At 49.3% G+C, this 26,989-nt stretch overlaps 1 protein-coding gene across 1 annotated transcript; it reads right to left on the minus strand.

Annotated features, from left to right (window-relative positions):
• Positions 1 to 1,527: 1,527 nt before the first annotated feature.
• RAB44 (RAB44, member RAS oncogene family) lies at positions 1,528 to 26,989 on the minus strand. The gene is made up of 13 exons (XM_029244419.1): positions 26,772 to 26,989; positions 19,152 to 19,263; positions 17,276 to 17,450; positions 15,912 to 16,058; positions 15,155 to 15,245; positions 14,652 to 14,747; positions 12,464 to 12,651; positions 10,407 to 11,869; positions 7,016 to 7,097; positions 5,850 to 5,964; positions 4,675 to 4,776; positions 3,043 to 3,119; positions 1,528 to 1,618 (listed from the first exon to the last, which is right to left on the minus strand). The coding sequence occupies exons 1-13, from the start codon at positions 26,976 to 26,978 to the stop codon at positions 1,528 to 1,530; spliced, it is 2,946 nt and encodes a 981-aa protein (XP_029100252.1). The 5' UTR covers positions 26,979 to 26,989.

Here is a 26,989-nt window from a genome sequence, read left to right on the forward strand (position 1 = left end):
CAGTAAGAGAAATGGCTGGATCACAGGAATCATTCTGCATTTACTAGTCTAGAGATTGAATGGGATCCATTAAGGGCATCTAATCTAACCCTCTGGTGGCTTCTGATACCTGAATCTTCCCCACCTCACCTCTTTGCCAAGTGTTACCTGGCTTTGGCTTGTATGCCTTTAGTGACAGAGAGCTCAATCTTTTAGAACTGAGCAGAGGGATAGGGGCCAAGAGTGGAGACTCTGATTAAATTGATTGGAGGTCTCTTTCCTCTATCTCATTCCCTCCTCTTTCTCCTTCATTCTCTCTCTCTTACCCTCTGCCTCCGGAACTGTATTTGCTTGTGTCTATGCAACTGAGGTTTCCTCTGATTCAGCTGAGGAAGTCACCAGTACCCGAATGATTACAAAGTACCAAACTCAGCACCCTGCCCACACTGGACCGCAGTACCTGGTGAGCATTATTTTGGTTTAACGGTAAGATGACACAATCGACATTTACAGCAAACACAGATGACAGGAGATAGTCCAACACCAAGAGGCTGTCTGAGACGCTCGGGCACTGAAATTCCCAGCCCCAGGCTGTAATGTGCAGCCACCTTTCAGGAGGCAAATGTTGTGCAATTCTGGGAATTCTCACAAACGCTCCAAAGAGGGACCCTTGAATAATCTGAATCCAGTTTCCCCTGTGGCTCCCCAGGCTCTACCAGCCACACCCCAGCTGCGCCTCAAGTGTATCCAGAGATTGACACCTCAAGGCAGAGGGCTGCACCAGGGGCACCATGGCATGGGGCCAGGAGTGGGATCCCCAAATGTGGCCCCTTAGAGGCACATCTTGGGGAAAGAGAGTGGGGTTGGGACTCAGGGAGACAGGGGGGATGGAGCATATCAGGGGCCATCAGAACATCGCTCTTCCCCAGGAATCGGATTCTGCTCGAAAGAACCCCATGCTTGCAAACAGATACAGTGAGTGTGACAAGGTTCACCGGCTTTGCCAGGCATGGAACAGTGGGGCTGCTTTAATAAACAGTGTACTTTGTGATTAACAGGCCATATCAATTTGTAATCGGCACCAAAGCAAGTTCTTTGAAAAGTTTCTCTCCCACCCTTCCATATTTGCTCTTATTTCTGACTACACAAGCAATACCCAATCATTATAGAAGATCTGAAAATACAAATACCTATAAGAGGGAAAACACCCTCACACATTTACCCTGTAATTTTACCACCCAGAGATGTTTTGCCAATATTGTGGTGTATTTTCCTTAAGTCACTTTTCTAGACTCTTCTTTCTTTAAAGAGTTTTAACCTCCCCCCCCCCCCCCACTACCAGTCTTATTACTCAGAAAAGTCCTTTGGAGTACAAAGGGCAGCATTAGTGCAGCCACTCCCCTGGGATCCAAGTCCTGCCCCGAGGAGGATTTTCCTGAACTTCCAAGCTGGCTGTCTCTGTCATTGCTGTGTCCAGGCAGGTGGGACAGGACCCGAGGAACAGGAAACCCAGGGAGGTGGCCCACCTAACCTGGCCAGGCCAGGTGCTCAGGAGCAGCAGCCAGCTCTCTTGGGTGGCCTCTCGGGGGCCACCTCCACCAGTGAGCCCTTCAGGCGGTCTTCTTGCATCTTGAGTGACCTGCGTGAAGATGCCTGGGCATCAATCCTCTCTCTCACCTCCCAGGGGCAGCAGGGAGGGGCCCAGGGGTGCAGCTGGGGGGCTGCCCCCCGAGCTTCCTCTCTCCCAGCTGCTGTGCCCCTGTCCTGCGTTCCACATGGCACCAGAAAAATGGGGCCACGGAGACTTCGGCTTCCTGTCTCTTTTCTGGCATTCTCTGTAGCCTACTGTGTGCCAGGCGCAAGGGACTCTGATTATGACAATGAAGCCATCATGTCCTTGCCTTGAGTAGTGAGAGAGACAGAGAGGGGAAGGGGCGATCAGGACCCAGGAATGGGGAGGCACACAGAGGGACTTCACACCAGGTCCTGGAGGGATTTAGGGAACAAGGAGGCAGAGATGGAGCTGAGACTGAGGAGTGGACAAGGGTTCACTAGCAGAAAAGAGGGAGAGGTGTGTTCTAGGCAGAGGGCAAAAGCTCAGTGTCGAGAGAGAGCTTGGGGGTTGGGGAAGCAAAGCCCCTTCGTTCATTCATTTATTCACAATATATTTACTGTGTGCCTGGCTCTGTCCTAAATCACAGAGCCTAAGGACTAAATGGCCAGAAAGAAGCCTTGGAGGCAGCAGGGATTCAGGGCTCTGCCGGCCAGGAAGCCACATTCAGGAACTTGGGCTTTTATCCTAAAGCAAAGGGAAGCCACTGAGCAGTTTCCTGTCGGAGGGATCTGGCATGATCAGGTTTGAAGTTTAGCAAGCTCACTCTAGCTGCTTTGTCAGAGAAGGGGCCCAGAGATCATCTGGCCTAATACCCCTCCCCCCTCACTCACTTCATTCATTTATTGAACAGGCCCCAGGAGGAGGGGCTGAACAAAACAGACATGACCCTGCCCTCCTGGAGCTACAGCCTGGTAGGGAAGGCAGGCAGCAAAAAGAAAACAGACAAATGCATGTGTAACTACAGTTTGTCAAGAGGGGCTTTTGTGTTTTTTTTTCAAGAAGGGCTTTGAAGGACACAGAGAAGGTAATCATAGCGGTGGGAGGGGGTGTGGTCAGGCAGGGTCCCTCTGAGCGGCTGAAGCTTATGCGGCGGGGGAGGGGGGGTGGCGTGGGCAGGGAGATGGCACTGGAGCCAATACAGGCCACTGAGAGGCATTTTGCCGCGCCGCTTGGCTTGTGGGATTTTAGTTCCCCAACCAGGGATCAAACCCGGCCCCTCGGCCACTGCACCAAGGCTCAGAGAGGGGACGGGAGATTTCCCAGGTGCAGCTAACAGGACTGGTAGAATTGGAGTGAGGAGACTCCATGCAGTGTTCTCTCTCCTTCCCCAGACTCCTGAGCCCTGTGCTTTCACAGGTGCTTCCTCGGAATGGGCCTTCCCCTCCCACATGAGTCAGCTGAAGGCTGTCCAGAAGATTCTGGGCGGGGAGCAGCAGGGCGGCACTCACCGGGCCAGGTTCACCACAGGCTCCAGGATGTTGTGACCCAGGGCAGCGCTGCACTCTCCAAAGGAGACCCCCAGTTCCTGCAGCCAGACAGATAGGGTACAGGTGCCATGGGGGAGACCACTGAGCGTCTAGGTGGCAGTGCCCACCACCAAAGACCTGATCATCAGACAGAGTCCCACCCAGTACACCCCCAGGCAACCCCAACCGGTGAGGCAGCCCATCTCCGCCTCCTTGTGGCCCATGGCCCCCAGCCTTGCCCCTCTGCCCACTGTCTCTTCACCATGGCTGGACAAGGTATCAACGATGCCACCTAGAAAACTCCACAGCATTCAGAGTGACGGTGGGAAGCCTGTGTCCCAACTTGGAGGAGTGTCCTTGGGGACATTTTTAAGTCATTAGTTCTATGTATTTTTAATTTTAAAAATATTTAATTGGGGGAAATATTTGAAAATATAGCATAAAAAAGTAGAAATACAAAATATAAAACACTCCTGTTAGTATTTGAGTATATATTTCCATTGTGTTTTATATAACCCTTTTATTGGGGGGTGAGGGGGTGGGCTAAACGTCGTTATACTTTAGGTTAAGCATATGAAAGTGCTGTTTTGATAGACACCAAACAGTCAAATATCAGATTTGACTGATTCAACCTAACCTATACCCAGAGATGCGGCTGCTTTTCTGACTTCACGTTATATTGTAAGCATTTCCTCCACACCCTTAAATATTTTTTAGAACAGGATTCTTAATGGCAAATGCTAGCCTCTCACATGAAGCTCCACAAATTAACCACCAAAGGTTTGTTCTTATCAATAACACTGTAAAGAATATCCTCATACAAATGTTCAATTATACATAATACACGGGTATCCAGTACGTCATTCTCTCAAGAATTATTATTTCTGACTCTTTCCTTAGGATAAATTGCTAGAGGAGGAATTACTGTGTCAAGGAGACGAGCTACTACTTTTTTTTTCTTTTTTTTTTGAGCTACTACTTTTAAGAGGAAAAAGTTCCCACCAACCAGGAGTCACAATGATGACCTCATGATCAGGAGAAATGAGAGAAGAAACAGGAAGGAAATACGATATGGAAATGCCAAGAGGGGTGGTGTCAGAGGTAGGGCAGGGAGCGAGAGTCTTTGTTCCACCTTTATTATTCTCCAGATTTTCTGGAATGTAGTTCAGTTCTATTCATAAATAAATAGTATCCACTGTCCCCTGTCTGGTGACAGGGCTTTTGATGCAATCTTCCCAGGGAAGAATTTGGATCTTAAGATAGAATAAATTAGAAGGAATGTTATGTTAATTGGAGACCAGAGATAAAATTAAGATTTGATTGGGAATTTTAAGTGAAGCTTAAAAAGATTTTTACTCTGAAGATATTTTTAGGTAGGTAGGGACACTGTGGGGATTTGCTAATTCAACAGTGAGGTTCAACGTCATGCCCACTGTTACCTTCTCGTGTTTGGGTCTTAGGCCCCGGGTGTGGGGGAGGCTGTCGGTCTTTGATGGAGCAAGGGCAGGAATGGATCCTTCTCTGTGGTATCAGCCAGGGTGACCTATTCATTACCCTCGAGGGAGGGGTCTGCCCAACCCAGGCTGGGGGAGGGGCTGATGCCCAGGTACTCACCTGGGCCAGTTGCTGCCCAGCCTCGGTGGACACTTGCCGATCCTCCTCACAGTCTGTCTTGTTTCCCAAGAGAAGGACGACCACGCTGTCAGACACTGCATCCTGTACACAGAACATCTTCCCTTAGCAACACACGTTGAGCGCCTGCTGTGTGCCAGGCCCTGGGTAGATTTGGCCATACTCTCCAGGAAGCTGACTGTGTGCCACTTTCCTCCACACATGCCCACCTTTCCATATCACACCCACTCCACACTCTTCCCACCTCTGACACTTTCCCTTCCATCTGCAGTGAACCTCTCTGCCTGCAAACATGTCACCCACTTTCCAAGGCCAACCTCAAAGTCACCTCCCCCAGGAAGCCTTCCTAGATTGCTCCTGTCCGTGCTTCTCTTTCCTGCCTGTATTGAGCAGCCCAGCATTTGACTATGCAGGCTGCCTTGGCTCATCTCCTAATTGTTTCATGGATAATAATAATAATAGCTTCTGTTTACTGAAAGTTTACTGTATACCAGGTGCTGTGCTGAAAGCAGTTATATCAGTTAATCCTCACAACTGCTCTATGAGAAAAGTTGGGAAATTGAAGTTCAGAGAGTTTAAGTCACTTGTCCAAGGTCACAGAGTTGGGATGGGATAGTTGGGATACAAACCCAGGTCTTATCAGAACCCAGAACCCAGCTCCCCTCATGTATCACCTTATCCTGCTTCTCTTGCATCTCTTCAACTAGACTAGAAACTTCTAGAGAGAAGACAACATATCTTTCTTCATACCCCTCTTCTGTGCTAGCACATACTGCAGAGTTTCAGCATGTATACATACAGCAAGTAAGTACGTGGGGGAAAGAACTAGAGATGTGTGAACAGAGGAATGATCACCTAGAGTGGCACTAGACTTGCATTATCCCCAGGTGTTAAGAAGACATCACAGAGCTTCTGTATATAGGAAAAAATGGTCATAGGATAAAGGAAAGAGTTTGTTTTGGAGGCCGTACTATGTGGTTGTAGTTTCTTTGTACTACTATGTTCCCAGCCCATCCAGCCACAAACCCTCAGTAGATTATGTCACCCATATGTCTGCTGTGTCATTTGTAATCCTGGGAGAAAAGAGGGAGTGGGAAGGATACAAGTTCCCTCTTGACTCCGCACACTGGGGCCAACTCCAGCAGCCATCAGCTCACCAGGAGACAGTCCAGCCAGTAGCGCACATGGGCAAAGCTCTCCTGGGAGGTGACGTCGTACATGAGCACCACTCCATCAGCCTTGCGGAGCAGCTGTCGCGTCATGCTGTGGTACCTGCCCAGAGAGTCCGCATCAGGCCATGCCAGGCGGCCTGACCCCAAGCCCTGACCTCTCTAGGTCTCAGCCACTCCATCTGCTTCTAATTGCTTCCCAAAGAGAACGTGCATGTATTTTCCTTCTTACAGTGTGCTTATTGTTAATAGGTAACAGTCCTCATGGCTCAAATTTCAGAAGGTACCAAAGGGCACCCCGTGAAAAGTCTCTCCCAGCCAACCCCACCCTCATCCTGCAGCCACCCCCAGAGGCAGCCAGAGTTCCCCATTTTTTTTTTTTTGATAGCAAGAAGTTTATTTTACCCATTTCTTAAATAGTTTCACAGAGGTATTATATATATATATTGATACATAAATGTATATGTACACACACACACATATACCTATATACGTACTGTTTAAACAAATACAGTGTAAAACACTGTACCTATTAATATTCAGTATTCTGTACTTTGTTTTATCCACATAATAAAATGTCTTGAAGATATTTCCCTATTGGTACATAAAGAGGGTCCTCCATCTTTTTTGTGTTCATAATATTCTATTGTGTGGAGAGACTTAATATATTTAACTGGTCCATTACTGATGGTGTTTAGTTTGTTTCCAATGTTTCATAATATAAACAGTGTTGCTATGAACAGTCTTGGTCCCTTTGATATTATAGTCATGTATGAGTTTATCAATAGAATGAATTTCTAGAAGTAGAACTTCTGGGTCACAGAAGATGTGCCTTTTCAGTTTTGATCACTACGGCTTAACCAGAAAGTGGAAAGCCAGCGTTTTCAGAAGGACAGGCGATTGGGTGGCTGTCCCCTGTTGGAATGGCCATCACAGGTGCCCCACCATGCTGAGGGGAACTCTGGGTCTGCTGTCCTGTCTCCTGCATGGGATCTGGACTCATCTCTCCATTCCTGACCTCCTGAATCATCAGGGGTAGAAGGTGCATTTGCACTTGGTTGCCTCTTAGCCCATATTGGACTCCTCAGGGTCGGGGTTGCCCTCCACTCCTCTGCAGCCCAGACTCAGCCAGTAATGTCGACAGTGCTCGTTACCTCTCCTGGCCAGCTGTGTCCCAGAGCTGCAGCACAAAGCGCTTGTTGTCCACCAGCAGGCTCGTGACCCGAAAATCCACTCCTAGGACACACAGAGGAGAGTCAAGCTTACTTGACTTCAAGTTACCATCCCAGACTTGCAGCTGAGGCCTGCCTGAATACATACCTGTCTCCAATACCAGCCAGGGTGGGATGGGAACCTCCAGCTGCTGGGCTTCCCTTTTGCTCTCCAAATCCCATCCATACTTGAGGGCCCACATCCTCTATGAAGCCTTCCCTGGCCACGCAGCTCCCACTGCACTCCCGCCCTGAGAGTTGGCCAGCGTGAGGCACCTTGCATTGTTTTTACCTCTACAAAAAAAATCTGTCTTCTCAACTGCACGGCAGTGTTTATTCCTCAGGCTACTCAGGAAAATCAGTTTTGTTAATTTATTTTTTATAATACTTCTTGTTTCATTCCTAATTATTGCATGCATCTTCCCCCTTTACCCAGACAGCAGCCTGGGAGGTTGGAAGGAATGTTGGCTTCAAGGATGACCAGTTGGGCCGTGAGTTGTCCACCTTCTGCTGCTATACTGGCTGTGTGGCCTCAGGCAAGTCACTTCACTTCTCTGAGCCTTCCTTCCTCATGTGCAAGGTGGCAATTTAAAAAAACCCACACCACTGGGTGGTTGGGAGGATTAAATGACTTATGTCCAAGGTTCAGCCTAATTTCTAGGGGGTGCTTAGGAGGTGGTAATTTTTATTATCACTATGAATTCTCACCTCCCTGAGCCCCAGCTCCTCAAATTTCACAGACCCACCCTTCCCTGTGTCATGGTTCTAGACACCTCCTGTGCCTGGAAATATGGTAGTAATAGTGAAGTCCCAGGGAGTTTTGGAATCTTTGGGGAGCACCTTCCAGCCAACGTCCACTTCCCAGGGACACCAGGCCGGGTGGGGCTGATAGAGAGGGGCTGCTTTGTCCATGCTGAGCCCACTGCAGGACCCAGACCAGCTCCGGAAAGGGGCATCTCCTCATATTATCCCTGAGCTGGTAAGACCTTCCTCAAGGTCTAGGTCTCTCATGCAGCCCCCAGAAGCACCTGCTGCTGTCCCTGGTGGTGACTGAAGCCACAGACCACCCCCCACACCCATGCTCTCCACAGGAAGCTGGGAGAAGTGGCAGATGGGAGTCCTGACCTCAGCAAAATGCTGAAGCAAAAGTCTGTCTGTAGCATCCACTTCTCTATTTTTTGGCCGCACCACGTGGCATACGGGATGCGGGATCTTAGTTCCCGACTAGGGATTGAACCCGTGTCCCCTGCAATGGAAGCGCAGAGTCCCTTAACCGCCAGGGAAGTCCCTCCATTTCTCCTTACTGCCCCCTTTCCTCCAGGTCTAAGGAAGCCCAGGGTCTGCAGGAACTTCTGAGGTTATCCAATCCCACCCCCCGTGATGATATCCAGCCTCTTCTTAAATACCCACTGTGTGATCTATTGAGCAACCCTAACCCTAACTAAACCCTTGCATTTAGTAACTTTACTCCCACTTTCCACCTCCCTGCCCATCACCCTCCTCAATCCACCCATGTATCCCCTGCACCCTCCCTGAAACATGTTACAACTTAACCACATAACCTGTTAGAAATATAATGTTTTCAGCTTCCCAAGGAATCTGCTGTTTTACATGAACAACCCCAGGGAGAGGGCAAGGCTGAACCCATAAGAGGGTAAAACTTCTGGAGTGGGGGCGTGTGCTTTGAAGGCAGGTGGCCCCGGGTATGAACTTTGGAGCCCAGGTAGGGCAAGAAATTTAACTGGGCCTTCAATTCTTTGTCCTCCTCATCTGTAAAATGGGGGTAGATTCGGAGAAGCCTCAAAAAAATGCACAATCAGCTATAACTTGATGGGCTCTGGCTCTGGTCCTCCAGCAGCCCTGTTCTCAAATGGAGGCAGGTGAGAAAGGGGGGTGGGAATGGAGCAGGGTGATGCTGAGTGGGGAAACGTTTATGGCTGAGGAAGCTGGAATCGTCCCCAGTGATAGTTAAACCAGATGGATGACAGCCACCAAGGGCACCAAACCACAGCTAGCAGTGGGACAGATTTGGATCACACACCTGGATCTCAGGTCCTCCCAGATGGCTAGCAGTGCATGCAAAGTTGCCTTGTCTTTTTACAGTTATGCAGTCTGTATTTTTCTCTACTGAATTTTGTGGAAACTTCTTACCACATAATAATGGGAGAGGCTCAATCACAGGGAGGGCTGATGTAAGGAATAAGGCATGTATGCCTGGTGCATTGTAGGTGGTCAGTAACCAGTAGCTTAGGTGATTAAGGGTGGTGGCCTTGCAGACCCTGTGACCCTGTTCAACATCAGACCAGGTCTCCTATGGGTCCCCTTTTCCTGACAAGTCTGCATTTTTAATTGGCTCCCCAGGTGAGGATTCTCAGGCAGAGAAAATTTCAAGAACTTTTCCTGGGGGGCCTCTCTTACATGAAGTTTGAGAACTTTATCCACTGGTCTAGCACTGATCCCCATCAGCACGCACCCTGATGGGACACAAAGACGTGGACCATTCCAACTTTGCTCCTAAGATGGCTGTTCCCACAAACTCTTTTCTGTGGCTCTATGCAGTGTTCAAGTGGCCACATATCCCAATATTTTTAGAGAGAGGAGGCTTTGTGCTATGGGACATTTCATTTGCAGAAGCCACTGAATTAGACATTATCAAAAATTTACTTATAATAATAACCATAAAAATAACTAATATTGAGCACTTAATACATGCCAGATATTATTCCGAGAACTTGATATGTATTAACTGAACTAATTCTCACAGCCCCTCTATGAGGTCAGCACTACTGTTGCCCCCATTATGCTCAGAGGGGTTAAATAATTTGCTCAAGTTCATACCACTAGTAAGTGGCAGAGCTGGGTTTTGAGCTCAGGGACCTGTGTTCCTAACTTACCCCACTCTACAAATACATTCTGCATAAAATATTCAACTTGCCAAAGGCCACTTCCTGCCACAGTCTGGCCTAGGGTCGGTCCTGAGCAAATTCAAGCAGCAGGGACCCTGCGGTGGCCTGCCCAGGGGCCACGTGGCTGGAGACCTGCTTGTTTTCACCATCAGCCAGTGCTGGCAGCTAAATTGCAGGGTGCTTTGTTGATGTGGCACATTATTAGCTAATCAGATCAATGCAGAAAAAGCCAATTACCTGTAATTAGAGATGATTAGTAAAATAGCCAGATTATGCCCATATAAAATAATGTCTAATGCAGGGCCTGTGGTGAGGGCAGAACCTACAGCTTCCTCAGGGATGGCTTGCTCTGGGCCTGCTCCAGCTCTTCAGCCTGGTCCCCCAGTTCTCCCCTCCCTCCCCTGCCGCCCTTCCCAAGTGGCCCTTACCCACAGTAGCTGTCAGCCCAGTGGCGAAGGTGTTGTGGTGCAGCAGGTGCAGGAAGGATGTTTTGCCCACATTTGAGTCTCCCAGGAAGATGACGTGGAAGGCGTAATCAGGATTGGCCAAAGGCTCACTGACCGTGCAGTCCCCTGGGGATGGGGTCAGCCCAATGCCTCCGGAGTCCATTCCTGGATCTTCAGGCCTGTTCTCTGCCCTTGGCTCCCTGGATTGAGGGGACCCTGGTTCTTCTACTGCGTGAGCGGTTGTAGGTTGGAGCCTGGGCTGGGCTTCCAGCTCAGCCCTGGTGGGGAGGGTTTGTGTGGGCTCCTGGGGCCCTGCTGCATCCCCAGGCTGAGCCCCTGTGCGGGGAGAGCCCCTTGAAGGTGATGGTTTTTCAGGAGCTGGGGCTTGTGCCTCAGCCTGAGCCTGTGCTCTGTCAGGTGGGAGAGGAGCAGGTGGGGAATCGTGCTGGGGGAGTTCCGGGTGCCCAGTTTTCAGGCCATGAGCCTCAATGGACAGCTCTGACCTGAAATCCTGCCCTCCTTGGTCCCCTGCTTTCCTTTCGTCAGTCCTGGGCTCCTCTTCCGGACTCTGGTGGGGTAGGGCAGGCAGCCCTCCAGGCCCAAGGACCTGGCTGTGAGCTTCCTGTAGTCCCCCAAGATGGCCCTCCTGTGCATCTGGGCTCAGCTTGCCCTGCTCCAATCCCTCTGTGGGAGCCTGACCCACAGACTCCAGGCCCTGGGAGGGCTCATCCAGCCCTGCCGTGAAGGCTCCAGCTCCTGAGGACCCCAGCCCTGGCTCAGAGCCAGCGGCATGTGGGTCCTGATGGAGGGCCTCTCTCTGCCTAGGTGGCTTGGCTGGGACAGGCCCAGGCCCGGAGCCCTCGTCATCTGGGTATGAGGCCTGGAATTGTTCACTGGGCCCAGCTGGGGCCTGGGGAGGGGGAGAGGTCACATGAGGAGGGGCCCCATCCTCCAAAGGAATGAGCACTTTGAGCGCAGCTGCCACCAGGCCCCCTGACTCCCCAGCTGGAGCCCCTGGAAGCCCCCAGCGGAAGTGGAGCCCAGGGCTAGGCCCTGACTCCTCCTTAGGTTCCAGGCTGGGGGGCTCTCCAGTCTGCTCTGGGCTGATGTCCTGCCCCTCTGGGTTCACTCCTTTCTCTTCCTCGGTCCCGGAAGGCACCCCAGGGGGGCTTCCTGGAGACCCATCTGGATCTGAAGGTGGCTCCTGACCAAAGAGAAAAGCACGCGGCTCCGGGATGGAGATCTGCCTGACCGCTTGGGGTGTCTGGGGGCCTGAGGAGGCTCTCGGAGCTGGGGGTGGGCTCCTGGAGAGCTGCAGGGCACTGTGGCGGGTGCTGCTGAAGCTGCTGAGGAGCTGGTCCCAGTCATCGCTGTCCCCAGTCAGTCCAGGCAGGGGAGCCTCCTCAGAGGAGACTGAGGCCTTCTCCTCACCTGCTCTGGGGACACTAGAAAGGGTGCAGGAAGCTAAGGTCAGGGGAGGGGCGGGTAGAGGTCACGCCTACACTGTCGGCATCCATCACCACTGGGTGCGCACCTCACCGCTAGTCCTTCCTCCCAGTCTTCCCGTTGGCAGTGCTTCTGTCCTGGCACACACCCCCTACCCTTCCCCACCTCCAATCCTGCTCATCCTTCCAGGCCTATATGGAGCCTCACCTCCTCCAGGAAGCCTTCCCTACTATTCTGGCCCATCCCACTCCTCTGACCTGTAACGAGTAGAGTGGGTGCTGTACCTGCCAAGGATCCAGCACTGCACTAGCCTGTGTGTGTGTGTGTGTGTGTGTGTGTGTGTGTGTGTGTGTGTGAATCCCAGTTGTGTGATTCATATGTCATGTGTGTCTGGGCACATGACTTTCCCCTGTCTGTCTCCTCGTCTGAGAAATGGGCATGATAATCCCAGCCTGGCAGGGCTGTTGTGAGGTTTAAGGAAGGAGTCTGTGTGCTCTGGGCACTGAGCAGAGCCTCGGAGAACTCAGAGCCGCCCTCCCCTCTTCCAGGAAGCCCCTGGTCTCCAGCACAGCCCAGGGGTGGCAGCTACTTGCCTCGGTTCCTCCTCCATCTGCCAGGACACACGGCCCTTGGTGGCGTTCAGGTGTTCCCTGGTCACCTGCAGCTGCCCCCGCACCTCTTCCAGCCTCCCGGCCGGGTCACGCTGGGCCTCCCGAAGCTGCTGGTTCTCCGAGCTGGCCTCCTGGTGTGTGCTGCTGAGGCGGTAGAGCTGGGCCTCCAGCTGCAGGAGGTGGAGGGCGAGGAGGAGGGAAGCCCAGGTGCCCTTCAGGGGAGCAAACAGCCTTCCAAGGCCCCTGTGGGGCACAGACTCCAGGCTCCTGGACACCCAGCTTAAAACATAGGATTGGGGCGGGGGGCGGCTGTTACCCCCTCACTGGCCTAATTAGCTCCATTACCTCCCACCCGGGAGAGACATTGGAATTTGGGGGATGGGGAAGAGAGAGGGAACTGTGTAAGAAACACACACTGCCAGTACCACAAGGGCCTGAAGCGTACATGGGATCACACCCTCCTCTGCTCAGCATTCTGCAGTGGCTGCTCACCTCTGAGTGCATCTGGTCTGCAAGGAGCTCCTGATCCAACAGCAGGTCGCAAGACTGGGAGGTGGAGAGCTTTTTGACCATGCCGTATGGAAGGTAAAGGCCTCACAATAGCCTCCAAGGCCCTGCACAGTCTCCCCCCCCCAACCCCACCTCTGTTACATCTCTGACCTTCTCTCCCACTACCGCCTCCTCCCCCACCTGCTCCCTCAGTCTGTTCCAGCCCACAGGTCTCTTTGCTGGTCCTTGAACATTCACAACACATCCTACCCACCTCAGGGCCTTTGCACTTGCTATTCCCTCTGCCTGGACTGCTCTTCCCCCAGATACCACATGGTCCACTCCTCACCTCCTTCAGGTCTTTCCTCCAAAGTCATCATCTTAGTGAGGCCTTCCTTGACTCCCCTATCAAAACCCTTCTGTCCCCCTGCCCTGCTTTACTTTATTCTCCTTAGCACTTTCACTATCTAATATGTTATAGATTTTACTTGCTTATTTAGTTTATCATCTCTCTCTCTGACTAGACAATAACTCTGCGGACAGGAGTTATTTGTGTCTATTATGTTCCTCAGAACCTAGAACAGTTCCTGGCACATAGTGGTTGCACCATAAATAGTTGTTGGGTGAAGGAATGAATAGCCTTGGGGGGAGAGGCTTCACATCCACAGGGGACAGGACAAAATGGTCCCATGTGGAAAGTCTAACCTCTTCCCTTGGCAGAAGGGGCCCGCCTCAGTTTCCAAGGAGCAGCTACTGCAGAGGCACCTGGGAAATCAACCCATGTCAGGAGGGTGAGACCAGGTAGCAGGACCAGCCAAGGCAACAGTGGGGAAGACTGGGAACCTGGTCCAGTGCTGAAAGAATGCAGGTTGTCCTGGTTACAACAGATGGTGATTTTACTAAGGTCAGTGGTCTGAAAGTTGAGGAGGGAAGAGACAATGGGGCAGGGTCTCAGACCCAAAGGCTTAGCACAATGCCAACTGGAAGTGACTATAGGTTATGAGACCTGAGGTGTTGGGGTAGCAGGTATTCTGACCAGGAAGCTAGGTCAGGTTCAGCGACAGTAACAACTGTGATAATGTAAAGCACCTACTACCAGCCAGGCACCATCTTAGGCCCTCAAATATAGTATCTCTAATCATCACAGCAGCCTTCTAAGGCAAAAGTTCTGATCTCCATTTCTCTGATAAGGAAACCAGGGGTCAGAGAGGTTAAAAACCTGCCCAAGGTCACTCAGCTGACAATGGAGATGAAAGTTGAACACCACCCTATCACCAAGCTTCTCCAATGCTGAGACTTTGTATTTGCCCAGTGCTTTCCTGTTTCAAAATGCTTTCCCATTTATTACCTCATTTGACACAACTAGCTGGGGAGATGCAGTAGATGTGGCTATTCCCATTTTACAGATGGAGAAACTAAGGCCAGGACAAGCAAAATTATTTCCTCGGATTTGCATGGTTTTTAATTGGAACAGCAGGAATTTGAACTTGGACCTTCTGACTCATGTCCCAGTACTTCCACTGCAGTACCCAGCCTCATCTCAGAAAAAGGCCAGAGACATCGCTTTCCTAGGGGCCAGCTCTGATGCAGGAGCCCAACGAGCCCAGGGAACCCTCAGGAGATGGGTGTCAGGGTCTGTGAATCATCAGAAATTGGGCTCCCGGGGAAACCCGTCACTCACCTCCTTCTGGCCCTCAGTCAGGCGCTGCACCGCGCGTTCCTTGGCCTCCAGGACCTCCTGCATCTGGGAGCTGAGGGCCAGGCCCCGGGAGTCGCTCTGGGGAGCAGAAAGGTCTCAGCCCCTGTATTGCCGAATCTAAGACCCAGCTGGGCTGGGCTGGCTCTCCCCACACTTCACCTCCACCCAGGCCTAGGGTGCAGGGTCCAGGATGTCTCAACAAGGAGGGGTCTAGGACAGCTGCCCTGGCTCAGGCAATAGGAGACAGAAACCCAGAGAGCAGAAGGAGTGGCTCCGGGAGACACGCGAGACCTGGCAGAGGTGAGCAGGGGGCCCAGGCTCAACACTCCCCACCCCACCTCTCTGAGGAATACGAGCTCAGGGATGTGAGAAGATCTACTCCCAGCAGCCTCCTGCTGCCCCACACTGGCCAGTGGCCGGCCCGCTGCTCGGCCAGCAGGGGAGTTCAGGGCCGGGGGAGAGGTTGGCTGTCGCGGAGAGCCTACCTCAGCCTGCAGCTGCTGCTTCTCCTGCCGGATTTGCTGCTCCATCTCCTCATAGAGCTGCTGGACCTCGCGATGGTGGTCAGAGTCCCGCCTGGAAGGGGTGGGGGGAGGGACCAGGCAGCCCATCAGCACCCTGGGACCCTGCTGCTGGCAGAGGTGGTCTGGGCCTGGGTTTGCAGTCTATGCTACTGTCCACCTCACTCTGCTAGCGGTCACTGACCCCCGTCGCCGTGAGAACAGTCATCCCAGTAACAGCTCCTGACATATGTGCCCTTGATATTGATCATCTGATCCCATCCTGCCGACTCCCATAACCATCATCAAGATGTTGGTTCCTGTGGCCCTGTCTCATAGTCCCCAAAGCCCCATCACTCTCTCCCCACTTCCAGCTGTTGCTGTCCTCCTACCCCCATAACTCAGATCCCCTGGCAAGGCTGTGCCCATACCAACCCCAGGATCACCCACATGCATTGTAATCTATGTGAGTGGTGACCTGGGGTTAGGTGCCACAGTGGCCCTGCACCAAGACACACTGACCATTCCCTCTTTGGCTGAAGGCCTAACTCTGTCCTCCCCAATAGGTCCCCTTTGTCACCCCTTCTTCCAGTTCAGCTCTGCCCGTCTGGCTCCCAAGCCCTGCAGTGGATGCCTGGCCTCCATTCTTTGGAACTGAGAGAATTCAATTAAGATTCAACTAAAATGTAAAGAGCACCCACTGTGTGCCAACACCGGGCAAGGCACCCCGGCCCCAACTCACTTCCTCAGGGTCAGTTCCAGAACCTCCTTGTCAGTCCGTGCTTCCTGCAGGCGACTGTTCATCTTGGCCAGAAAGCCCTCCAGGTTGCCTGCCAGCTGGGGCTCCTCCTGCTGCAGCTTCCTCCATAGCTGCCAGATTTCCGCCTGCCTGGGAGGGGAGGATAGCCAGAGATTAGACACGAGGTGGGACCAGGAGGCAGGGGGAGCCCCACTCCTCGGTTTTAATGGCAACACTCCAAGAGACTTGGGCACCTGGGCCACGAAAATCTATTTACACCCTACAAGGTGAAGCTCAAATGCCACCTCCCCCAGGAACCTTTCCCAGTTGTGCCCTTTCCCTTTGTGAATCCCCACAACACTTTGTCTCTCTATGGTTTGGTGATTAATTGTGGGGTGGGGGAACTTGGGAGTCCGATGGTCCAGGGCTTCCATCTGTCTTCTCTCTTCTCCCACTCTAGCTGTGTGACCTTTTAGCAAGTCCCATGCTCTCTCTGAACTTACTTGTAAAACGGCCACTGGAGAATGAGACACACCCAGTGAAAGCACCGGCTTGGGGTCTGGTACCCAGTTGGCACTCAGTAAATGCTGCTTTCACATGGATTTAACTAAGTCATGAAGACAGATGCCTGAGGGCTGAGCCCAGGCCAAAGCTGCCAAGTGGGTAAATCACTCCCCACCCCAATCCCACCCTGCCTGCCCCACAACAGCTGCCCCACCCTCTGAGAGCTTGTCCTCACAGAGCCCTGCGGGGCGGGAGAACCTGGGCAGACAGGCGAGGGTGATTCCCTTGCTGGTTCTAACAGACCCAGTGGGACCTGGGGGGTGTGAGAGGGGCATTTCTAGGCAGGAGCCCCTTCTCTAAGCATGAGTGAACGCCAAAAGCCCAGAGCCTGAGGCAGTCTCCAAGCTCTCCTGTCTCCAGTCCTGCCCAACTCAAAGCATCACCATGCCTGAAAAGCATCCCCCATCATACCCCTGGAGGGTATGGCACCCTCGGGTAGCTTTGTATTTTTAAGAATTGAGTCCCCTTAGGGAGCTGACCCTTCAACTCGCTAATCCTTCTGAGGAGTGACCATGTAGGTCAGGACAGGGAGGGAGAGGTTGAGTGGGATGGACTCCTAGTGGGTAGGCTTTCTCCACACGTGGCTTTAATCCCACAGCAGCTCTTATGCTCACTCTGTGGCCGGGGAAACAGAGGTCGGAGGTTAGGCTACTTGCCCACAGTCACACAGCTAACAAGTGGCTAAACCAGGGTTTCTGCCCAGCTCTACCTGGTGGCTCCCACTCGACCTTGTGTCCAGGAGAGTCCTCACCCCCACTGACCAGCAGTAACTCTCCCTGCACCCACAACCATGCTGGCCTTACTCGGGAAGTGAGTGGCTGGCTTCCAGTTGCTCCATGAAGGCAAAGAACGCCTCCTTCTCCTCAGCGTCGGCCTCCTCCTGCACTGGGAAGCTGGTGGCTACAGATCCTCGCTTGAAGGACTGTGGCCTCCTTCTGTGGAGCTTGTGGGTGCTCGGGCTAGAGCCAAAGATGCTCTCTGTGAGACAGAGGGGTGCAGAAGGGAGCAGAGTGGGGCTCGGCTCAGTCCCTTGACCTCCCACCTTGCCTTGCTCCAGTCATTGGGGAAATCATTATATCTGTGTCAGTCACATTTTACAGGGCCAGGGTCATACATTCCTCACATCAACCTTTGGAGTCTACTCAAGGTAGACACTGTGTCCCTTTTACAGATGGACATCTGAGGTCCAGAGAGGCCAAAAGACTTGCTGGAAGTCACACAGCAGCTCCACGGTGGCCAACATAGTCTTTTCACTCAGTCAAGGGATATTTATTGAGCATCTACTATGTGCTAGGGACAAAATTGGCCAAAATCCCTGCCCTGGTGGAGCTGACAGTCTATGAATGCTGAAAAGGACACTTTTTTTTTTTTTTTTAAGTAGATTTGCCAAGTGAGCTAAAGGAATGAACAGGGTAATTTCCACTGAGAGACTAGATACAGTCTACTTTAGAGGGGGTGGTCAGGAGTGTCCTGAGGAAGTGACACTGGAACTGAGATGTGACTAACAAGAAGGAACAAGCAATGTGGATTTCTAGGGAAGCATATTCCAGGCTGAGAGAACAGCACATGCAAAGGCCCTGAGGTAAGAGCCAGATTGGCATGCTGGAGCAGGCAAGTGGTATTGAGTGAGCCCAAGAGATTGGAAGGGTCTGGATGGTGCTGGCCTGTAGGCCCTGGGAAGGGGGTTGAATTTTGTTCCATAGACCTTGGGAAGTCCCCAGTATAGTGGGCACAATGGACACAGATGTGAAGATGGCCTCTTGGGGCTACATGGACAAAACGTTCCCTCTGCCCCACTCCCGATTCCAGACCCTCATTTCCCTTCCCTACTCCCGGTTTCTCAATCACCAGAACTGGAGCAACCACCTCCTGGGGCGGCCCCAACCTATAAATGCAGATTCCTGGCCTCCCTTCCTGTTGTCCCCCAAACTCTTGGACACTCAGCAGACCTGAGAACTCCAGATGGCTTTGCAGACTTTAAAAGCTGAACAGTGCTTTTCAGGGTCTCTGCAAGGACACCACTCCTTCCATTCCCTGGGCCAGAAGGTCTTCCCCCATCAAGCTCAGCAGGAATACTGTGCATCTCCGGCTTTGGTGTCGTTAGGTCTTTCTGGGCATGTCTTGAGAAGCCGGTGTTGGAGTAGCCTTGGCCAGTGAGGGCTAAGGAAGGGCCAGGGAAGCCCCCACCCACTAAACATCACCCTTTGCTGCTCCCTGGGGCCTTGCTTTCCTTTAACCAAAGCTAGAATGTGACCTTCTTCGGGCAGAAACAAGGCCTGTGGTCTCAAGAACAGGTGGTGCTTAACCTCTTGCTCAAGGGAAAGATTTACTGGGGAGATGACAGGGGAGGTATCAGAAAGCAAGCCTGGAGGCCTCTCTGGAGGAGGGGGATGCTCAGGGGAGCTGCCAGCTAATAAACTGCTCTCTCTGGTGGAAAGGAAGTCAAGTCTCCTGGGCTAGAGTCTTCAGGCTCAGCTCTGCGTCGAACCAACTGCCTTCCCACTCAGGCTAAGTGTTCTCATCTCCACAGAAATCTGTATCATCATCCATGCCCAGAACTGCCCTTGGGCGTGTTATGAAGGTCCTGTGATTGGTAGGGAGTCCTGGGGTCTTTCCTGTCTGCCCAGCCTCGCCTCATGCTGGGCACACTCCCCAGAGGCCCTCCCAGGACAGACATACTGAGCCCAGAGCTGAATTCTTCAAGGGAGAGGCGTCCCTTCCGCTCCACATCCACCCAGTCAAAGATCATCCCTGGCTCCTCCTTGCTGCCCAGGAAGCTGAACTTGGCCACCTGCAAGGAAGAGGTAAGTTGGGCACTGTTCCCACTGGGGAGGGCTCTGGGCCACCCTCAGAAAAGAAGAGTGTGTTTGTAGCCATCTCCACCTCCCCTCTCCCCAGTTTTGGAGTCCCACCGCCAACCTGACCTCAAGGCAGACCCTTGAGGCTCTTGGACCCTATCCAAGGCCGCCCTCTCAGCAGTGCCTTGAACTTCATCCACACCTTTTCCCTTCCTCCATCCAACATCAAAACCTACCTGTTCTGAGTCTCATCCCTTTAGGACTCTAATAAAGGACAGTAGCCAAATTTCCCCAGAATGTGTTTATCAGTCTTCAAAAATTATCTAAAACTGGGCTTCCCTGGTGGCGCAGTGGTTGAGAGTCCGCCTGCCGATGCAGGGGACACGGGTTCGTGCCCTTGTCTGGGAAGATCCCACATGCCGCGGAGCGGCTGGGCCCATGAGCCATGACCGCTGAGCCTGCGCGTCCGGAGCCTGTGCTCCGCAACGGGAGAGGCCACAACAGTGAGAGGCCCACGTACCACACACACACACACACAAAATTATCTAAAACTATTCAGTGATGCAGTATAACAGATTATGTTCTGCATTAAAATATTAATATCTAGTTTAAAATTTTAATTAGAACTTGGAGGACTTCCCTGGTGGTACAGTGGTTAGGAATCCGCCTGCCAGTGCAAGGGACACGGGTTTGAGCCCTGGTCCAGGAGGATCCCACATGCCGCGGAACAACTAAGCCCATGAGCCACAACTACTGAGCCCGCGTACCACAACTACTGAAGCCCATGCGCCTAGAGCCCGTGCTCCACAACAGGAGAAGCCACCGCAATGAGGAGCCCATGCACCACAATGAAGAGTAGCCCCCGCTCGCTGCAACTAGAGAAAGCCCACACACAGCAAGAAGACCCAATGCAGCCAAGAATAAAATAAATAAATAAATAAATTTATTTAAAAAAAAAAACTCGGAATTGCTTGTTCATGTTAAATACAGAATGAATCCTAGATTATTTTTTTATTACATAGGGGTTAGGATTAGGCTCAGATGCATTCAGCAAAAACAAACTAACAAACGATAACAGAAAAACTCAAATAGCTGAGGCTTAAATAATAAAAGCTGAGATAAGTAATCTGAAGTATTCGGGCCAGGGCTGCTGTGGCAGCTCCACTATGTCTGCAGGGCCTCAGACTTCAAGCTCGAGGCTTAACTGTCCCTCAGTGCCACCCTCTACATGAAGGTGCAAGAAGCCTCCGGAACTCAAAAATCTCTATTCCAGACAACAGGGTGGAAGAAGCAAGAAATAAAGGTGTCCTCCTTTCCTCATATGAAAATAATTCCATCCCACCTTTCCCAGATGCATATATTTTACATAGCTGCAATCATATTATGGTGTATATAATGCTGAACCTTTTTCTTATCCATAATTTCTTCATATCCGTAACTCTCATTGAAATTGCTCTTTCATACTCTTGAATGGGTGTTCCAAAAGTACTTGACTTTTCCCCTATTCTTGGACATTTTTTGGCTCTGTTTTCACTTCTATAAATAAAATGCAATGAATACTGAACAGAAAATTATCTAAAACTTGAAAATAAGTACAAAAAGTGGACAGCACATCCTTTCAGTATTCTACAGGGGGACCAAGGCCACCCAAGCATCTTCTAGATTCTGTGAATGTACTTAATTCAACACATGGTACTGATTAGGGGTCCCAGACTAAATGAAGTCACACGTTAACTTGTAGATTTTGTCCAGGAGAGATGTAAATAACTTTTGTCTGACAGAACAGATAACCCCAAAGATTTATGGCCTGTTGTACATTAACCAACTTTAAAAAAATCTATCTCAGCAATCCGATTCTAACATTTCTTTGTTAAATTGTCCAGCTTTTAAAATGCTCTTTCAACCATTCATAACATTTCTCATTAATAAATGAGTTAAATAAAACCTGTGGTATAGACTCATTTTATTTTTGTCCAAGGGTCATGATTTTACCTTTTTGGAAATGCTACTTTGACAGTTTTGGAGGTTCATGGAGATGCCCCAGTGGTCTCAGCTGTCAGAACCCCGGAAACTGCATTGCTGGAAAAAGAGCCCCAGATGGACTCTGGGAACCCAGGAACTTTTTTCATTGGCTCTTGAAGGGAATCTCAAGTGTGACAGAACTTTAAGTTTGCTGACTCTGTTTCTCTAGTTTTTACGTTTTTGTTTTTACTGATTTTCTGCTTCTGGTTTTGGTGGTAGCCATGATGGGGAATTCCGTTTTATGGACTGACCATTTGGAGATCTCCATGGGATACATGAAGGAGACCTAGTGTCTGTTGGTTGAGAGACAACAGAAAATCTGGTTTGCTAATCCTTTGTTGTTGGTGGTGGTGTGTTTGTTTTTCTAGGTGTGACCTCAAATCGGTTAAGAATTTTGAGCCCGCTGGGGAGGAGAACAGCTCTTTGAAATCTGAACTGGAGAGTTTTTGTTTCTGTGTTTACTTTTGACCTGTGGCTAGGGTTGGAGAAAAGAAGCCCTGTCTGTGTGTCTACACGTCTGTAATTCAGAACGGCCCTTAACTCTCATTGTGAGTGTGAATATTTTTCTGTATCTGGGTATTAATGACTTAGAGTACTACATCTCTCACAGGGGTTCTGTGTGGATTGGTTTGTAGAGACAAATAAATGTTTATATAAATCTAAGGGCCCCCAAAGTCACAGGAAAAAAAAAAAAAAAAGAAACTGAACTTCTAATGCTTTAAATGTGCTGGACTTAAAAAAAGATCCCTCTTACAAGAAATTGCTAACTCAGAAAACTTTTAAGGAGCCAGGTTCAGATAATTAAGGTGAATCTTTGACAAATGAAATTAAATTGGTTTAGGACTTCCCTGGTGGTGCAGTGGTTAAGAATCCACCTGCCAATGCAGGAGACATGGGTTCGAGCGCTGGTCCGGAAGATCCCACATGCCACGGAGCAACTAAGCCCATGCGCCACAACTACTGAGCCTGTGCTCTAGAGCCCACGAGCCACAACAACTGAGCCCGTGCGCCACAACTACAGAAGCCCGGGTGCCTAGAGCCCGTGCTCCGCAAGAGAAGCCACCACAATGAGAAGTCCGCGCACCGCAACGAAGAGTAGACTCTGCTCGCCACAACTAGAGAAAGTCTGTGCACAGCAACGAAGACCCAACGCAGCCAAAAATAAATAAATAAAATAAATTTATTTAAAAGATTAATTAATTACTTAAATTGGTTTAATAATTTTGGTTTACAAAAGACAAATATAATAGCTATCTGTGTTTTCTCCATCTTATAGTAAATATAATACAAGTATATATTCTATTTTTCATAAGATCTGGATTTGTTTTTCATGAAGAAACTAGTTAATCTGAATTTCCTACACTTCTCATTTTGTTTCATTTATCAAATAAGCCAACATTATCTTTACATGATGTTTAAGATTATAAAAATGTGAATCTGGTAGCGCAGTGGTTAAGAATATGCCTGCCAATGCAGGATTCGATCCCTAGTCCAGGAAGATCCCACATGCCGTGGAGCAACTAAGCCCGTGCATTACAACTACTGAGCCTGTGCTCTAGAACCCGCGAGCCACAACTACTGAGCGTGCCAGCTGCAACTACTGAAGCTTGCGTGCCTAAAGCCCATGCTCCGCAGCAAGAGAAGCCACAGCAATAAGAAGCCCATGCACCGCAACGAAGAGTAGCCCCTGCGCGCCGCAACTAGAGAAAGCCTGTGCGCAGCAGCGAAGACCCAACACAGCCAAATAAATAAATTTGTTAAAAAAAAAAATCAATCAATCTTGTGAAAGTTTTACTGCCACATGTTATATTAATGCAAAACTAGAATTTGGCTCCATCTCTATTAAAATGATAAACTGGTCTTAGAGCTCTAGGCAAGGGTTAAAAAGGGGTTACTATTAATCTTCTGTGTAAGTTGCCCAGAAAACTGATTCCATGTCTCAGCAGAATAATTTTCTCTGCTTTATTTTGGCTTTATCGTGTTCTAATTTTCTTTAAAACAAAAAGCAGAGCCACTTCCCCTATAAAAGAGCTAAATATCCTTGCAATAGTGTTGCCTTCTATGTTTATTTCAAAATGTTTTATTTTATTGTCACTTTGATTAAATAGGAAACCAAGTACTATTGCCCAGGATCCCATGATTCTGCGGGCCTCTCACTGTTGTGGCCTCTCCTGACGCGCAGGCTCAGCGGCCATGGCTCACTGGCCCAGCCGCTCCGTGGCATGTGGGATCTTCCCGGACTGGGGCATGAACCCGTGTCCCCTGCATCGGCAGGTGGACTCTCAACCACTGCGCCACCAGGGAAGCCCAGGATCCCATGATTCTATCTTAATCTAGCGCCCTATCCTCTGTGATGGCTCTTTTGGTTTTGCCTTCCCAACATCAGATCCTAAGTTTAGAAAAAAATAAAATTAAAATGTCAGGTTATCTTTCTCTTTATTTATTAAGTACCTCAACACTATTATAAGAGCATCGTGGGAAGAACTGTCAGATCAGAAAAGATATTCAGCCTTTCCTAGGCTAAGTTTACATAGGTAAAACACTCTTAATATAAATATTTCAGAAACTGCATGCTTTAGGGGAAGGCCCTAGAGATTTCTCAATGTCTTTACTATGCAAAATATGTTCTTATCTTCAGGGGAAACACTAATCAAACTCTTATGAAATAGTTATATACCATATCCCAATAGAGCATTTTACTCTCTTCCATTCTGATATTATTAGTTACTGTAATAACTACAGGCCTTCAGTCTCATTACTAAACACATTTCTGCTTTCCTACCCTTACCTGAAGGCTTGGTTACAAGCTGCAGGGTAGTTTGTGTCTTCCACAAAGCACACACTCAAAGTCTTGTGGAAAAGGACTGTACCAGGTTCTACGAACTATTGATGCTTTACTTGGGTACAGGATTCCAAGCTGGCATTAGCCGACCTTCAGACTGAGCCAGTGGATCACAATTTCTAGGACTCTTTTCAGTCCAGAAGCAGCCAGCTCACTCAAGATCCAGTAGATGAAGAATTAATTACATGGAACTGAATGAATCGTTAAAGGAAATCAAGTTGTGGTTATTTGCTGGGAATATAGTTGATATTATTTTTCTATTGTTTTATTTTTATGGATGTATGAGGAAATCTTCTCTCTGTCTTCTTGAGCTGTCTCTAACCTTCAGTTTAGGAAATTAGGCTTTCATAAACTGAAATTTAACATTTTAAATGGTATCTGAATCTCACTGACCCCCCCCGATTCAGAAACCAATACTTCAATACTTTTCCTGAATCTCTTTCCTTTCTCTGGCAATATAGTTATTTACACAGTTTCAGTAAGAATCTGTCCTCCTTTTTACTGGGATATAGTTGAATAGATCAGTTGTGTAACTGGATGTTGTATTAAAAGATGATTCTCATTTAATCGATTGTGACAAGTCCACTGTAAGGTGCACTTGTCGAAGCAATGCCTGCAAAGCTCTCTCAGGAAGCTGGCCTGGAAACAGGTGATAAGGAAGGTTACTTCTGGGCAGGAGAGGGACCTTAGAAAAATTGGGAACCTCAAGAAGGGAGGAAGTCCCTCACATTTATAGGTGCTGCAGGTGAAAGATGCTAGAGAAAGTCTTATGCTTGGTTTCTATATTAGTAGGGAGGCCAACTTGTTCCAGTTTGCCCAAGACTTTCCCAGTTTCAACACTGAAAGTCCCACATCCCAGGGACCCCTCCAGCCCAGGCAAACTGGGACAGATGGTCACTCTAGGTAGAAGAGCGAATAACAGAGGTTTTAAAAGTCCAACTTAAGATTCCATATGAAAACTTCTGGACAGAAGCTAAAATGGCTCAATACTTCAAAACTCTAGATTTGCAGAGCCCAGTCAAGGAGGTCCACATGCTTTATTTGCTCCCTCACTGCATCTAAGGAAATGATCGAGTCAAACCAACTGAGATCAGACTGTTTTATGTCAAAAATAAAAAACTTTGGAGATTATTTATGATCACAGGAAATTATCTAAAACTTGGAAATAAGGCAAAAAGGTAGACAGCACATCCTTTCAACACCATATGGGGGTAAAGACTACCCAAGTGTTGTCTAGGCGAGAGGAATGCACTTAGTTCATCTCATTGTTTACCTTTCATTAGAGGTCCCAGACTTATCGAAGTTACTTGTTAACTTGTAGATTTTGTCCAGGAGAGGTGAAAATAATTTTTGCCTAGTAGTACAGATAACCCCAAAGATTTATGGCCTGTTGGACATTAGCCATTTTTAAAACTGAACTCAGCAAACTTATCCTAACACTCTTCTGTCAAATTGCCTATAAATATTCCAGCTTCTCAAATGGTCCTTGAACCTGTCCTAACATCTTACTGGTTCCCTCACTGATTGATAATAATAATGAATTAGATAGATCTTTGATAAGTATTGATTTTATATTTACTCAAAAGTCTTTTTTTTTTAACCATTTTGAAAATTATATTTTAACATCAGCCATTTGTATTTTTTTGTGGGCCTGAGGGTGGAATATAGGAAGGGTCAGTTTTGATGGGGGAAGAACAAAGTCTGGAGCATAGAGCAGTATCAGGAGGAGACAACAGGTCCAGTGAGACTCCAGCAGCCCACATAGGACCCTTTGTAGAAAATGAAGAGAAACCAAAAAAAAAAAAAAAAAATCCAGCCAATCTCAGTCTAGCTCACAGCCTAAGATTACTTCTTGGCATGTACAACCTTGGCTGGTCTTCTGTTTCATTGAAGTTTGCAGTCATTGACATTGTTTGATTTCCAGGGCCCTGACTGCTCCCCAAGATAAACTTCCCTGCTCAGTGGGCCTAAAATTATACCATTTGCAATTTAAGAAAAAAGAAAATGTCATGAAGAACCTAGGGGTAAGACAGGAATAAAGACACAGACCTACTAGAGAATGGACTTGAGGATATGGGGAGGGGGAAGGGTAAGCTGTGACAAAGCGAGAGAGAGGCATGGACATATATACACTACCAAACGTAAGGTAGATAGCTAGTGGGAAGCAGCCGCATAGCACAGGGAGATCAGCTCGGTGCTTTGTGACCGCCTGGAGTGGTGGGATAGGGAGAGTGGGAGGGAGGGAGACGCAAGAGGGAAGAGATATGGGAACATATGTATATGTATAACTGATTCACTTTGTTATAAAGCAGAAACTAACACACCATTGTAAAGCAATTATACTCCAATAAAGATGTAAAAAAATTTAAAAAAATAAAAATAAATTATACCATTTGCAAGTTACTTCTTTGGCCTAAAACCTTTCCTTTGTTAATATGCAAATATTTCTGGAAGAGGGTAACACAAAAGGCCTTATCAATCATTTACACATTAGTATGAACAAATTCCTAGCCTTTCCTAAGAGCAAATTTGAGATGAGAGAAAGCGAAAACAGCAGGCAAGCTCTGCTTTCCTGGGATGGGGGGGTCTCAGAAGGCTGTGGAAAAGGGATTCAGGGGGATGGGGCCTTGGACTCACCGCCAGATCCTCTCGAGTGACAAAGCCCCTCTCCTTGGCACCGCAGTCCTGGAAGAAGCCCTGCAGTTCTGCAGCTGACTGGGAGGACCAGGACTCTGGCTCGGGGGCCACAGAGACATCCTGGCCGTCAGCTGGCTCTCGCATCTGCCGCCGGCGGCTGGAGCCTAGCTTCCGGCTCTTTCGGGGCACTCTCTGTCCACTCTCCATGGTGCTTTGGC

Source organism: Monodon monoceros, unplaced genomic scaffold, assembly GCF_005190385.1.
Source record: "Monodon monoceros isolate NGI ecotype Baffin Bay Population unplaced genomic scaffold, NGI_Narwhal_1 Super_Scaffold_3, whole genome shotgun sequence".
NCBI classification, from domain to species: Eukaryota; Metazoa; Chordata; class Mammalia; order Artiodactyla; family Monodontidae; genus Monodon; species Monodon monoceros.

Excerpts from the sequence above, each read along its gene's own strand:
- RAB44 (XM_029244419.1), bottom strand. The coding sequence starts at position 26,978 with ATGGAGAGTGGACAGAGAGTGCCCCGAAAGAGCCGGAAGCTAGGCTCC. Across the intron at positions 15,246-15,911 it reads CTGGAACTGACCCTGAGGAA|GCGGGACTCTGACCACCATC; the intron begins GTGAGTTGGGGC and ends CACCCCTTCCAG. Across the intron at positions 3,120-4,674 it reads CTGGGCAGCAACTGGCCCAG|GAACTGGGGGTCTCCTTTGG; the intron begins GTGAGTACCTGG and ends GTCTGGCTGCAG.